Source organism: Sarcophilus harrisii, chromosome 3 (assembly GCF_902635505.1).
Source record: "Sarcophilus harrisii chromosome 3, mSarHar1.11, whole genome shotgun sequence".
Taxonomy (NCBI): domain Eukaryota; kingdom Metazoa; phylum Chordata; class Mammalia; order Dasyuromorphia; family Dasyuridae; genus Sarcophilus; species Sarcophilus harrisii.
In genome coordinates, this window is record NC_045428.1 from 571254512 (window position 1) to 571270452 (window position 15941).

Genomic DNA, 15941 nt, shown 5'->3' on the forward strand with positions numbered 1-15941 from the left:
TTTTTACAGTTGAGGAAAGCAGAGCCAACAGAAGTCAGGTGACTTGCCCAAGGGTGACACAGCTAGTCCAGACACCTGACCCGGGGCTCTATCCACGGATCCACCTCACTTGGAATCAATCTCTCCTTAACAAGGCACAAAGGTCAGAGTGCTCACAAGACACTTTCACCCAATCTGAGGGCCAGAAGGCATGCTTCAGAAGTAGTCAGTCTATTGATCTACTAGGAAAGACTGCATTTAATACAAATTTAATACAAATCAACAAGTTCTCACCTTTTCCTTAAACAGTTTCAACAAGTTATTCTGGAGTCTCACTTAGTCTCTGGTCCAAAGTCCCACAGCCCTAAAAGTCCAAGCTCCTTCCTTAAACTGCACCAATCTCCTCCCCTGCTGCCTACTGGCCTGCCCTACCCTTGACAACTAAGCCTAGTGCCATAAGTTAAGGGTAAGCATTCTTCCTCTATGACACCTGTGGCCACTGCCCTCAAACTACTTCCCTGGTGATCTCCACTCTCAGCCAAGGACAGCTTGGGATAAGAAGGTCCCAGGGGCTCAGCCACTTCAGCCCCCCTCAATCTGACCAAGTCCATAAGCAGAGGGTCATCTTGACTAGGGGCATGGACATGTCACCAGGCAGTACCCTGACAGACGATGCAGGAGGAAAGCTCTCTGCCTGCCGCAGAAGGCTGATGGAGTGCTCCCAGACTCCGCTCCCAGACTCCACTCCCTCATTGAGACCCTGCCAGGGAGGCACTTTTGGGACAGGGGGAACCAACTTGAACATTACTCCACACTGGCCCACTTCATGCAACCAGTGACACTTCCCAAGCCTTAAACACTTAACAATGCCAAGGGTGTCTGCTTCTAATTGTTAAGAACTCATGGATATCAACTTGGTTGAAAGACTTGCATGTTTAGCACTAAATCACCCAATAAGAAAATGGGTGAATGGAATGTTCTCTGCAGAAATGACAGAGAGGAAAAGCCTCATGAGTTGATTGGCTGCTAGTGTCTTGTTAAAGAATATGACAAAAAAAATCTTAGACCAAAATTGTTATCAAAGAATTTTTTAAATGTTAGAAATGACTAAATAAAAACCTAGCCTCAATTGAAAAATTAAATAAGTGAATAAATGATTACAAAAATAGACCCCCAAAAAGCAGAGCAGTCTAGGCACAAACTTAAAACCCTTAACTAGCCAGAAGAAAGCTTCACCCAATTATAGCCCAGCATATAACTTCATGTTCATAATAAGGATCCCTAGACAACAAGAAAAAAATCAAATCATGCTCAGTACTCTCTATTTAAATAGATAGCAAAGTAATACTTTTTAAAAGACTTCTATCTAAAATGGTTAAAATAAAAATATGTACCTTTTGTGGGAAAATAATAATTGTATGAAATTTTTTTTCATGGAAAAATCCACTGCCCAAAGATACTGAAGACACATTATATAGGAGATTACTATACTATGAAGACAAATTCTATTACAGAAGGAAAAAAAAAAATACTAGCCAAAACTTGGCCTAAAACAAAAGGTGTTATAGGCAGGGAACCAAATCATGGCAACTACAAACTCACTGTGAAGAAATGACAAGAGAAATATTTATAAACTGGGTAAATTCTGTGATGCTTAAAACTGTTCAAAAAGAACATTTCTTTAGCAGAAAACTTACAGAGCTGGGGGGAGCTGATCAAAAATATGAAATTCAGGGAGATCAGGATTTCCATTGGAATGACAGAATCTTCCTGGGTAATACTGGCTTCCTGGATATATTTTTCAGAGTTTGCAAGCAAGGTGGAGCTGGTTACAGATAGTAGTATTTACATAGTGATTAGTCTAATTAAAGATTTAGGAACAACAGCCACTTTGAAGATCACAAGAGTTGAGGAGCTAAGCCAGGAAGTATAACTATCATAATCGGCTCAGAACTCAAGAAATGAACAAAAACTAAGTCTAGTGCCTAGTGTCTAGTGCCAAAGGTTCAGTTAAATAGTAATATTTAATTACACAAAGGACATCCATTTGTGGCTGCCATTTTTATTTCTCTTAACTAGTGTTTCTAATGGTATTTTCAATATATTTTCAATATTTAATTCATTTTATAGACAACTTCATGTTTTAATAAACAGTTCAATTAAAAAAAAACAAACTAAAACAATGCTGACAAAATTATAAGCTTACATTTTAAGTTGTCTGTCATTTACACATGGCTACTGAGAGCTAAATCACCAACCTAAATTCTATTAGCCAAAAAGCATTTCTGTTACCCAGTGTCAGTCATATGAAATGTAGACACAAAGTTCCTGGGAAAAAAAAAACAAAACCTTTAGCTTATGTCTTATCAACTCAATTCTGTTTAAATGGTAGCAATAACCATAACCTCATGAGAATAAGATAAAGATAGTGGAAATAGCAAAAATACTTCATGGTAAGTCAAGATCCAAAAATACTTTGGCAAGTTAAAAAAACTCTGAAATCGAATAACATGAAAGTAGAAAGGAGATTCAAAAAATCTGCTTCACAAGACCCTCACTGAAAGGCACTACTAGACAGAAATGTATCTGAAAAAGCAAAGGAGGTTTCAGTAGATCACAAGTTCACTGAAATCATGAGTGGTGTGAGAGGCAAGAAATCAAAGTAAAGCACTAAGAAACAGAGAAATCGGCAGGGAGGGAATGATCAGAGCTACCTCAAAGCAGGATGGTCACCTAATGCCCCTTCCCCTTCCCCCCGTGAATAGAGCCCTCTGTGCTTATAACAAGCCTGGGTGGGCATCTCCCCCTACAGGGCTCCATCTCCTAGCTCCCTGCCTTTGTAAAGGCTATGCTCTGCGCCAGAAATCCATGGCTGCTCACTGTACTTCTTGGACTCCTGAGCACAATGCATATTGAGCATGAACACAAAGCAGGCCCTAAACAACTGTTTTCTGCCTGAGTGGTGACTGCATGTGTGCTTACCAGCCCCTCTACTTCTAACCCCCTTGCAGTCTCCAAACAAAGGCTAGATGCCCTCTTGCCTGGGACATTATAGGCTGAGGTTAAAATAAACAAATAAAGCTACGTCAACCATGATATCCTGTGTCACATTTGTACTATTGTCCTCTTGTGTCCTCCAGAACAGCAGCCAAACAGAAGAAAACTTAATCCTTTCATCCTAACAATGGAAAATCCCAAACAAAATGCTACCTACCTGAGTGATTGTATTCATCTGTCAAATCAATGTATTCTGTTAGAAAAGGTTGTTTTCCCTGCTCTCTCACCTGGACTACTGGGAGCACGGCTGACAGGGGAATGGGCTTGCTGCCCTGGCGGGCTGGTCAGAGCACTGGTCGGGGCTTCATTCTTCAGGCGTGCCATGCTGGTCCCAGCAGGGGGCGTCATGAAAAGCCCCTCTGACTGGATACCCCTGGAGTCTTCAACACTCACTGTTTTCTTCATGCTGTGTTTGGGAGTGCCCATTGGGGAAGACAAAGGGGCAGATTCCTAGGAATGAAACAAAATAAAACCAAAATAGAGGAATTAGGCGTTGGGTGTAGGAGGGGAGTCAGGAATGAGAATTATCATGTCTATGATATTCAGCACTTCTTTCACCCTCCAGGTCCCATATACAAAACATTATTACCTAAATAACATTGTTTAAAAGTATAATTTTTCTACTGGAATATAACACAATAACTACTAAAAACTAAAAAGTCTCTAAAGGGAGATATCATTTTGCCCAAGAGCAAATGACAAAATGATCATTGCTTCAGTGGATTTAGCTCAGGTTAAATAGAACACAAGCACAGTTCTCACATCTACAATATTTTTGACACCTATAAAAAATGCATACATGCTTGTCTATGTATGTGGTGTGTGCATATATATATGTGTATTTGCTCTTTCTAAAAGAAAATTATCTCATCTACTTCTAATGAAATTAGACCCAATTTTAAATACTTTATCAGTCCAAGTGGGTTTTGTTTTCAATGGATCATTACAGGAAATCTCTGAAAAGGGGACACTCATGCATTCAAATTTCCACTCTTTTAAAATATAGAAAATCCAGGTAAGCCACACACACACACACACACACACACACACACACACACACACACACACATATTTTCTTTACAAGTCAAGGAATTACTTGTTTTGTAAAGCACAAAGTTATAGTGAGGAGGAAAAATTCCTGAATTTAGAATCACAAAGGGCTTGAATTCCAAACCTACTTCTGGAAATTAGATGTGGCCTTATACAAGTTTCTCAGTTTCTCTGAGCCTCAATTTCCTCACCTATAAATGGGTATAATAATAGTCAATAGTACAAACCACCTCTCTGGACTGCAATGAGAAAAACTCTTTGTAACCTGTAACCACTGTAAAAACATGAGCTGTTATTAAAATTCTGTTCATCAGGATCAAGAACAGAAAGGGCAAATGTAAAAGTTAGAAAAAAGTTAAAGACAATAAAAATCTACTCAATATTATGTATAATTTATTTTTCCTTAAAATGCTGAAAAACTTCAGTAAGTCATTCATTAGTAGGGTCAAACAAAGGAACACAATGAGAAAACTATATCCTGACACCTGGAATTCAATTCAAAAACTGATTTGGGGCTTTTAAATTGCTGATAGTGTCTCTCTACTATGAAATAGCCAGATTGCTTCTGTGCCTTTTTTCCCTGTATCTGTTATAACCTGAAAATGTCTTTAATGCCACTATAACTTTTCTATGTCTTTTTCTCTTAGTTTCAAAGGAGAACAATATTGGTCACCTTTGAAGAGATCTTGGGCAATAAATATAAAAGAACTTTTTTTTAATATTTGCGAATCCACCTATAAAACAAATCACTAAATAAATACTAATGTGTTTCTTACATACAGTAGGCATTTATAATATTTGCTAAATTTTAATTTATATCCTGAAACCCTCCCTTTTTTATTTCTCTTCATTTAAACTCTGGGTGCATTTGTTGATCTTTCAGGAAACACAAGTATCTCATCTTTACATTTTCTATGATGTTGCTTTACATAAATAAATGGCTTGAGAAAATACTGATCTGTGGTTCTTATGGAAAAGGATACAGAGACTATGAACCAAGGACTAGGAGATAACTAAGAAAAACAGAAAAGGAGGAAGATATATAATAGTCAGATTTGTTTCCATTAAAACAGATTTATGTAAAACAATTTCAAACACACAGGAGTAATGAAATTCAATGGTAAACAACTCTTAACTCTTTCAGATTTGATTTCAGGATGATTTCCTACTCTCAAATCCCTGGAATTACTATTACTGTGCAAGCTATTTGAGGGTAAATAAAAATGCAAAGGCATCTTTGGTGGCATCTGAATGAAGTAATCACTCGATTTTTTATTCATTTATAAATAAAACAATCAGGTTTGACTGCATAATTTGGTGTACTTTCTAGATACAGTTATCTGAAATACAAAATCCATAACAAGAGAAAACACTCCAAACTTCCCTTATGGAATTCCACAGAACAATCAGCAAAATGGGACAAGATGAATATTTTTTATAGTATTCTAAGAAATAAAACTATCAAGAAAAATCTATTTAGAGTCAAAAAGGTTCTTTGAAGTCACTAAGGAAGCTCTTAAATATGGAAAATTACTTACAGACAATACTAGAAAGACTAGATGATGAAATATTAAAACATTGACTGCTGAATTCCATAAGGTTTATGATAATTTGGGAAGATGTCAAAGAAGAATATTATGCTATTATACCTTGAAGCACAAACGATCCTTGTATGTACTGCCACTTAAAATCAAATCCTCAAAAAGAAATACAGGGAAATAATTTTAATTAAAATACTATGAAATACTTGCTCTTATTTAGTTTATTTAGAGAAAACAGAATCCCTCTTATAAACATATTAAGTTCATATGAGCTACTCCAATTAAAAACATACCACTATAGCTTATTTTAAGTCAATGTATATGAAAATTCAAGTTAACTAAACAAACTAAAGGGTATTTCAGCCAACCAAAAGATTTTTCAGTTTCTAAAAGTACATTACCAGTGGGTTCTACTGTGGAAATTTGGGCATGTATCATCATCATTCTTTATAAAACAATTAGGTTGAATTGAATAACCCTAAAGTCCCTTCCAGACCTAAATTGTATGAGCTTCTGATTTTCTGGAACATATCCATTACACACACCAAGGGAATTGCTTAAATGTGGTCATAGTTAAAGTCCCAATTAAATGTGGAAATGTGAGAACAGCTCAATAAATGCGAAGATTTCAAAGAGAAGCTCCAAAATGTAAAATAACTTTGGGTGAAACAGCTAGCAAGGGTCCGAGACTTTCTAACCAAAAAGAATAAAAATTTTTTAAAAGGAGAAGGAATGACTATTATAAAGCAGCCTATTTTATGGTACTTAAACACCTGAAAGGAGTCCCAAGAAGAACCTCATAATGAATTCTGTTACCCAGTGGACAATCTTACAATGAATGCCTACTATATAGTGCTAAGACAACTGCTAAGCATTAGTAGACACAAAAACAAAATAACAAAATTGTTCCTGTCCTCAAGGAGTTTACACTCTATATAGGGGAAAATGAGTTTTCTGTGTACAAGGTGTTGACTCTATAGTATTGGATAGATTCCCTTCATTCTCTTTTTTAATAACTCAGAAATCATATATTACATATACTTGTGTGTGTGTGTGTGTGTGTGTGTGTGTGTGTTTGTAGAGTGAACGTATATATTTATACATACAGATACATAGAATTTCCCAAGCTGCTTCCTGATCTGCCCCTTATGCCCATCTTTTTCATGTTTTCTCACAAGAATGCCATATGGCATTTAGAAGATTCACACCTATAGGAGAGGTATAGGGAAATAGAGAGATTGTGGCTGAAACCCCAACAACAATGATTAGTATGGGAAAACTGGAATGAGAGATACAGATCATCAAAGGCATGTGGACCAGAAAGGTCACAGAGTGATAACCGGCCACTTAAATGTGTTGCTGGTATCCATGACACAGCCATGAAAAAACAAAGGGAAAATTCTGGTGCCCACATGGATCCTCTATGGCAAAGGCTACGAATCAGCCAGCCTGCATAGATAGCCAGCCCCCTGTACTGGGTGAAGCTGACAGTGTCTTTCTGAGATCCTGGATCCCCAAGCTCTGCTGATGTTCAGAAGCAGCTCCCCCAAGGAGACAGGATATTCACTTCAACAATGCCCAGTGACTTGGAATGTTTCCTCATCTTCTCTTATGGTCAGAAGCTACAGAGCAGTAAAGGTTGCTATGAAGAGAAACTTTCTCTTTACTTTAAAATCAAAACACAGGATGACTCAGGGAGCAGAAAGCACTAGGCTGCATTTCATGAGACAAGAATCAAGTCCCATTTCTGACAGCTATTGACGTGTGATTCTGGACAATCACTTACCCTCTCAGTGTTCCTTGGAACTCTCAGATCACAAGTGACAGATGAGAGGTTAACTGAATTTTATGGAAGGATTTTCCATGCTACAAGATTCCCATACTGACCAAGTCACAGGTCTGCACCTGCTCTGCTCCACCTCTGCCAAAGAAAACCCCAACTTTATAGTCATATATTTTGGACCAAAATATTCTTACCCTGATTAACCAATCACCTTATTCAACAGCTCAGAAGACTTTTATTTATTTTCAAAAAAATGGATCTATCCTAAAATACTGAGGATCTTCTAAAAATTGTACTGCAAAAACTAAAGACTGGAATTCTTTGGGAAACATCTTTAGTTACCCAAAGAATTCTAGTCCTGGCTAAAATAACAGGGAGTTCTGTACTTGGAATCATGAAGTCTTGGGTTCAACTCCTGCCTCAATCACTTTCTCACTGAATGGGCTGGAAAATCACTTCACTTTGGTCAGCCTATTCTGTATATATTTTGGTATGCCTATCTGTAAAATGGGAAGAATTAACACTTATAGTAGCTACCTTCCAAAGGTGCTCCAAGAGTCAAAAGAGATTGCTACAAATGTCAGGCTGAAAAATATGCATCCACATCCATCCACAGTGTCCATCTTAGAATACACAGCTCTCATCTACCTTTATCCATTATGGCCTGTTTGTTAAAAAATTAAAATCACTCCCTATTCTAGAGAAACCCAAGTTAGAAAATCTTGAGGAGTAGTCAGTCACTAATCTGCGAAAACAGCTTCTCAGAATTTTTCTTTAATATTGTCCATTATTTCAGGCAATGAACAATGAATTATTCAAATTAAATTGTTAAAAATTTATTTTTAAAATATTCTGGAAGAAAAATAGGGAACAAACCATATTTTCTAAAACGTAACTACATAAACTCACTATTAACAGTGCCACCATTTATAGAAAGAAAACATTATCAAAAAGTTCCTCCATATTAAATTGTTATGCAAAGCTGTAAGGTTAGAATCCTTATCTTATTCTGCTAATTATGCCTTCCTGTAAAGTTCTAGATAACTCAAAAATAGAACTTTTTATTTATCTTGAGAAACATGGTTACTTCTCTCCCATATTAATAACCAATTGCTCAAATTGAGGAGATTCAAACTTTTTCCCCTATTTCTTTGTCCAATCTCTCAAGGACAGGGCTGATGGTGGACAGGATTAGTATTCTCCTCATTCTGGGAATTGCAACTCTATAATCTCATTTCCTTCCTTTTGGCCCCAGATCTACCTGGCACTAGGGGATGAACATGGGAAGTATAACACAGTGCGATAAGAACAGTGTCAGATCAAAATGAGCTGATGCTGTTGAATAAAGCCAAGGATGACAAGAAGGTGAAGGGTTTTCAGTTTGCCAGGTGAGAAGAAAGGAGGCTCACAGTGGGATAGAAATGTCATCACAAATAAATTCAATCTGGCCTAATCCATTTATGATGTAGCTGTGCTAGCTCTTTGGGGCTCCTGCAACCCATACTTCACATTCACTAGCTTTCCCTTTAAAGATATGTCCTAGGTTTGTTTTTGTTTGTTTGTTTGTTTGTTTTCTGAGACAATTGGGGTTAAGTAACTTGCCCAGGATCACACAGTTAGGAAGTGTTAAGAGTCCGAGACCAGACTTGAATTCAAGTCCTCCTGACTTCAGGGCTGGTGCTCTATCCACTGCATCACCTGGCTGTCCCTTGGGTCCTAGAATTTTGCCAGGTATTGAAGGGGGACTCAAAGAACTCTTTTTGAAGAATCCCTCACCTTTTATTTTTGAAACTTAGGACAAAATCAGTCCTCCAATCTTGTGGCACCTTTCAAAGTTCAAGGGAGGCAATTCAACCCCACTGTTGCCTGCTTCCTTCAGCACCCCAAGAAATGACCTGTGAGAGCCAGCAGTAGGAGGAGCACTGAGCACGACTCCCCGACCAGCACCCACTCCCTTTCCAACTCCTCCTTGGCAGAGCAGGGTTTAGAGAGATTCTACCTCTTGCCTCATCTGCCCTGACCTGGAGCCTGTTCCTTGTCTTTCCCCTACAGTTCCCAAATCATCTTGACCTGAGGAGCTTCCTCTGTTCTTCCCAGAGGGCAGGGCCAGGCTCCCGAGTCCGTCCCTTATGGCCTGTCCTCGGCTTCACATGGCGTGGGAAACTTCCTATAGCCTGCCCTCACTCTGTTACTGGGAAGGAGGGAGTGCTAACAGCACCCCAACACCCACCCCAACCTGAATCACACTGCTGACGTCTTGAGGTGTAGCTGGCCGCGGGTCTGGCTGCCCAGACACACACAGAGGCATTAAGCCTTGCACACAGGGCAATCATGGGTTCCCTGGGCATGGGCCCCTCTTGCTGCAGACCCTGAGGCACCACCCAAAGGGCCCAGCTGGCACACCAAGGACGTGCCAGCCCCAGCAGGCCCCTAAGCATAGCTTGGCCCTGTGTGTAGCCCATGGGAGGTGACTGCTCCAGATCCTCTTTCACCTTCTCAATCACTTTCTCCTGCCGCAAAATCCCCCAAACCCAAGACCATAGCTTCTATTCTTGAGAGTTCCTGTGCACGGCATGTGCCAGGACAGCCTATTTATTCAGGTCCTTTAGGGATTCACAATTGGGTTGTTCAGAGGTGGACCAAAAATAACTGTCCTAGATGGCGCAATGGATAGAGCACAATCCTGAAGTCAGGAGGACCTGAGTTCAAATTTGGCCTCATACACTTCCTAGTTGTATGACCCCGGGCAAGTCACTTAACCCCAATTGCCTCAGCAAAAAAAAAAAAAAAAAAAGGGGTTAACAAAAAAAAAATCTGTCCTTGAGGTGGATAACTTATAATTTAAAACACCTTCAGATTTCACTGTAATGAATTAAGAGGCATAAGAAAGCATTTGGAGCTGAGAGGGAGGACTTTTTCTTAAGTAGGTCAAACAAAAAAGAGAAATACTGAAAGCTTACCTTGCCTTGCAAGGAGAAGGTCCCAGGAGATCCTGCAAAGAGAAACTTGTTCTTGATTTTCAGTTTCCCCAGATTTGCTACAATTAAATTATTTGATCTGGAACTTTCCGGGATAAGGAGAACAGGAGCACCAGCTTCAATATCTAGAAGAACTCGAGAGCAACGTTGAGCTTGATCTCTCACCTATAGACAGTTGGAAAGATGGTTGTTCAAATACTCAAACTTCAAGACATGATAACTTTATAACTAAATCACTTATGTGTTCAGGGGCTTCAAGATCAGGAGTAGGTGATTTACTGATTCTTAAACAATACAGTTACTGCTTGACTATTTAGGGTCTACTTTGTCAAACTGTAGTTTATCTAATTCTGAAGTTCTCAAACTGAGGACCATGAATTCTTTTTTAAAAAATATTTTAAAAGTATATGGGTAATCATAATTGCTTTTCTTATAATCCTGAGTATTTTATGAAAGCACTCATTCTGAGAAGGGGCCCATCACCTTCCCCAAACACTCCAAAGGTGAAGAATCCCTGCTCTAATGCAGAATGCTTTTCTTCCTCCCTCATCAATTTCTGGAAGATGAGGTACTCAAGTGGACTCTGCACAAGTTACTTCCCCCGAAGAGGAAGTGGAAGAGGATGCGAAGGATAACACAGTTGTGAAGGTCCAGGAGGGATGAGGGTGTAAAGGGCTGAAGAGACTAGGGCTAGATATATGAGCACAGAGATGATCACTACATTCATGGAGGTGGAAAAAGATACCAAGACAGTGTAGAGAATGAATGGAGGACCAGGAGAGAGCCTTAGGGGATACCTGTGGCTATGAGGACTGAGTCAGATGACAATTCAGAAGAGAACCTAGGACTAGTGTGAAAACTCAGCTTGATTACCTATGGGAGGAGAAGCAGTATGATCAGCATTACCATTGCTGCAGGGGTGTCAAGAGCAAGGATCAAGATTGGGCAGATTACTATTCATGTTGGAGATAGCAGTTTCATTTGAGGGATGAGGTCACAAGAAAGATGGCAAAGGGCAGAGAAGTGAATGAGAGGAGAGGAAGACAAGACAAAAAATGGAGTTTGGCAGGGTGAGAAAATAGAGAAAAAAGGACAACAGCTTGAAGGAATCATCAGGTCTACAAAGCTGCTTTATTTATATCCACTTCTACACTTCTCAGTGTCTTTTGTGCACAAAAACAATGTTTTACTGACATTTTGGGGCATATCTATGACTACCTTCGGACCTTCCCCATCAAATTTGGTCCTTTTTAACAAATATGAAAACTATAGCAAAACTAAGGAACTTGCAGAACATGGCTAAGAACATTGAACTAATACTGCCTCTCTAGTCTATCAAAGGAGAAAAGAAAGAGATCCCCTTAACTATGGCTAGGAGACAAAGGTAATAATAGTAAATAGACTATTTCAATTATATAAAAATTGAAAAAATTTGGACAAGGCAAAAGAAAATAAGCAAAGTTAGAGTTAGAAACAACTGAAAAAATCTTCATAGCTAATTTCTCTAATAAAGGTCTAATATCCAAGAGACATAAATAACTGATACAAATGATGAGACATTCACCAATTAATAAGTGGTCAAAGGATTTTTGTACTCCAAATGAATACAATACCTAAGTATAAAAGGTCATGATAAAAAAAAAATTTATATGTAATATGTAGTGGAGAAAGGCAAGGGGAAAGATAATTATCAAGACAATCTGTTAGAAAACACAAGAAAGGATGGGATCCAGGACACATGTAGAAAAAAGTTTGCCTTGAAGATAACTACTTCATAATCAGAGAATGGAGGAAGTGGGAGATAATGTCAAGGGGTTTTGATAAGTGAAGAAGCAGAAAACAGGTGGCTTGTGATGAATTGCCTCCATTTTCTTAGCAAAATATGAGGCCAAGGTCCTCATCTTAGGGGAAGGTGTATAGGAATGGTGAGGGAGGGCTAAAGAGGGAAGGAAGAAAAGGTTTTGAAGAACCTCTGTGAGGAGTGAGAGAGGGAATCAAGTAAAAATAAAAGTGTTGCCTTGCCACAATGAGAGCCTAGTTGAAGTTAGATAATACAAATTCACAGTGGGCTCAGTCAGTTGGGTAATATCACTTCCTCCAGCTCCATTCAGCAGCACTTAAGTGAGAGTAAAGAAAAATGGTGGTAATAATCCAAACCTGGGGTTCACCAAAGCAAAGAGGAAATGGGACAGGGGATTTAAAAAAAAAAAAAAAAAAGAAGACAAAGCAAATGGAATTTAACTTGAGAAGAGAAAAATTATGTCAAAAATAAAGCAAAAGGCATAGAGAATATAAAGAGGTGTAAGCACCAGAACTTTCAGTTCAGAGAACTAAGAAGATGCTTGGGAGAGGAAAGGCAGATGGGAGAACGCTGATCAAGTCAATTACCAACCAGACCTCCTGACAGAGAAGTGATGGGCTCAGGGTGTGGAGTAAGTCATAGATGTTTGGACATGGCCAATGTGGGAATTTCTCTTGCTTAACTATATGTATTTGCTACAAAAAGTTTTCTTTTCTTTTTCCTCCAGTGGTGATTGGATCATTATTTGAATTTAATTCAAAATGTGATATTAAAATATAATAAATATATTAAATATATTAAGAAAAGAGACTGAGCAGATAAAATTTAGTTAAAATCTAAAATTCTATTGGTGGAATCTGTACTTTAACTTGGCAAATCAGGAGTAATAACAATAGCTTATATTTTAACAATACCTTTCTATAACTCTGTAAGGCATACAAATTAAGAACTATTATCAATTCTCATTTCTCTCTTGAAAATGGAGGGAAAGGCATAGTGTAAGAACACATGGTCATAAAAAAAAACAGCACTAAAAACATTAATAAATAAATAAATAAATGAAGTTTTTTCTTTTTAAGGAAAAAAAAGAAAAGAAAAAACAGTACTTCAGAATCTAATTACTCTTAAATTTCTACCTCTAGTTAAAAATCAGAAGTGACAGAAAACTGTAATTGAACATCATGTCCAAAAAGTGTGCATGTACAAGAAAATATTTATGGCAATACTTTTTGTAGTAGCAAAGAACTAGAAACAAAGCAGATCCCCACCAACTGAAGAATGAATAGACAAGTCATGGTACATGAATATATAGAAATATAACTTGTTTTTTAAGAAATAAAGACTATGATGAATCCAAAGATGAATAGGAAGACTTATCTGAAATGATAAAAAAAAAAATGAAGTAAACTGAAACAGGAGAAAAATATAGGAGTGTGTGTGTGTGTGTGTGTGTCTATAACAATTAATGAAGATGGGGGAAAAATAATCAAAACTGATTGATGCTATATATTACCTATGGATATATGCTAAAAAATCTGTAAACATAAGTGAAATTAATATAAAATACCCAAACTGACAAGACCAAATAAAGATCTTAAAGAAGCTAATCTCAGATTAGTAAGCAGGTTTAGTTATGAAGGAACTATGAAAGAAAAAAGTTTTGGTTCTAATGGATTCACAGAAGAATTCTATCAAACTTTTTAAAGGAAACAATTAGTAGCCATATTACACAAATTGTTCTCAAAAACTTGAGAAAGCACATTACCAGAATTCATTTATGAGACAATATAATCTTAATATTTAAACCAGGAAAGGATAAGACACAGAAGGAGAACTAGACACCAGTATCATTACTTAATATTCAGAAATTTTAAATATCCTGTTTAAAAAAAAAAAAAAAAACTATAACACTTGATCCAAGAAATCATCCATTTTGACCAAGTTGGATTTACACCAGGCTTGAAATATCCAAAATTACATGATTTTCAACCGATAAAGAAAAAGCCTTTGACAAAATATAAGATTTACGCTAAAGTACAAGCATAGAAAGATATTTTTAATATAATAAAAGTCTTTAGTCTAAAACCAAAAGCATCATATGCAAGAGGGATAGATTAGAACTTTTCCATTAAGTACAGGATTAATGATGTCAACCTCCAGTATTATTATTTGACATAGTTTTGCAAATGCTAAGAGTAGCAATAAGATAAGACAAAGAAATTAAAAGCAAAAATATCAGTTTAAAAAAATAAAACTAATTCTATTTTATCATGATAGAATGGTATACTTGGAAAATCCCAAGAAATAATTAAAGATATAGCAAAGGAGGATTCTGGGACTCTGAGAAGGACAAATTTTTTACTCAAGGTAAACACAGACTGGTGAAAAACAAAGAAGTTTTGGGGCAGAACAGAGGTCCTTCTGAAACAGAAGGTAGATCCCATTGACAGGGATTAACCGGTGTGAAGTGCTAACCCTCCAGGCTAGCTCCTCGGAAACAGCAAGTGGAAAATCCTGGAGCTGGCTGGGTTTGGCTGCAGCCTCACAGGGTACCACATGAACTTTCACCTCCCAGACTACAGACTATGTGGGCAATCCAGGGTCTAAATCCGGGAAGCCTGAGGGCCTCTGCTGATGAGGAACACCAGGCCCAGTTGGGCTTCAGAGGTCAGAGGGGAGAGGTGAAGCAAAGCTAGAGGCACCATCCCCCACTCCCACTCCCCTACCCCCAGGATTAGAGGTGCTTACACCAATGTTTCCTTATTTTTTTCTTTTTTAATGAACAGGTAAAGAAGAAAGAACCCAGTCATAGAAACTTACTATGGGAATAGAAAGATGGGGTTCATTTTCAGAGGACAGTGAAGTTTACAAAAGCCTCTTCTACCACAAAGAGTAACATTAAAAGGCTACCTGCCTAGAAAGAATTTATAGAAGAACTCAAAAAAGACTTTATAAAATCAAGTGAGAGAGATTGAGGAAAAAATTTTAAAAAAAAATTCAAGAAAAATAAGATTATGAAAAAAAAGTTAACCAACTAGAAAAGGAGACAGAGAGTCTTAAAGAAGAAAATAATTTTTTGAAAATTAGAATTTGTTAGAGACCAAGAAATAACAAAACAAAATATAATGAAAAAATGGAAGAGAATGTGAAACATCTTATAAGAAAAACAACAGATCTGGAGAAACAGATCAAGAAAAAAATATGTAAGAATAATTGTAGTATCTGAAAGCTGTGATCAAAAAAAGGAATCATGACACAATAATGCAAGAAATAATTAAAGAAATTTGTCCTGGAGTGATAGAACACGAAGGAAAAATAGAAAAAATCCACCTCAAAGAGATCCTTTGTGGAAAATACATAAAAAGTGTCAAATTTCTAAAGCTCCAAGTTAAAGAGAAATTTTTCAAGAAACAAAGAAAAAAAAAACAATTCAAATATGCTGGATTTACAATTAGAATTATAAGACTTAACAGTAGCTATAAAAAAAAGATCACAGGTTCTAGAATAATGTATACCTGCAATCAAAAGAACTAAGCATGTGGCCAAAAATATCATATCCAGCAAAACTGAATAAAAAAAAAAAAAAATGGAGATTCAATGAACTTGCAGATTTTTAGGACTTTGTCTCAACCCAATTTGAACTTAATAGAAACTTGAACATATAAGAGTCAATATCAAAGATTAATTTCAAGAAACTCAATATGTCATAATTGACAAGGTGAAGAGGAAGAACTGATACAGAGGCATTAAAG

The 15941-nt window shown here is 37.3% G+C and overlaps 1 protein-coding gene across 5 annotated transcripts in view; it reads right to left on the reverse strand.

Annotated features, from left to right (window-relative positions):
• The window catches only part of VPS13D (vacuolar protein sorting 13 homolog D), a 326196-nt gene that overhangs the window by 248185 nt on the left and 62070 nt on the right, over positions 1-15941 (reverse strand). For 4 of the 5 annotated variants that reach the window (XM_031962838.1, XM_031962835.1, XM_031962836.1 and 1 more), the window contains 3 exons: positions 10371-10553; positions 5736-5783; positions 3264-3486 (listed from right to left, as the gene is read on the reverse strand). In XM_031962838.1, the coding sequence (XP_031818698.1) occupies positions 3264-3486; positions 5736-5783; positions 10371-10553 (454 nt within the window). The remainder of the gene's footprint in view (positions 1-3263; positions 3487-5735; positions 5784-10370; positions 10554-15941) is intronic. The other variant, XM_031962837.1, reaches the window with a different exon arrangement.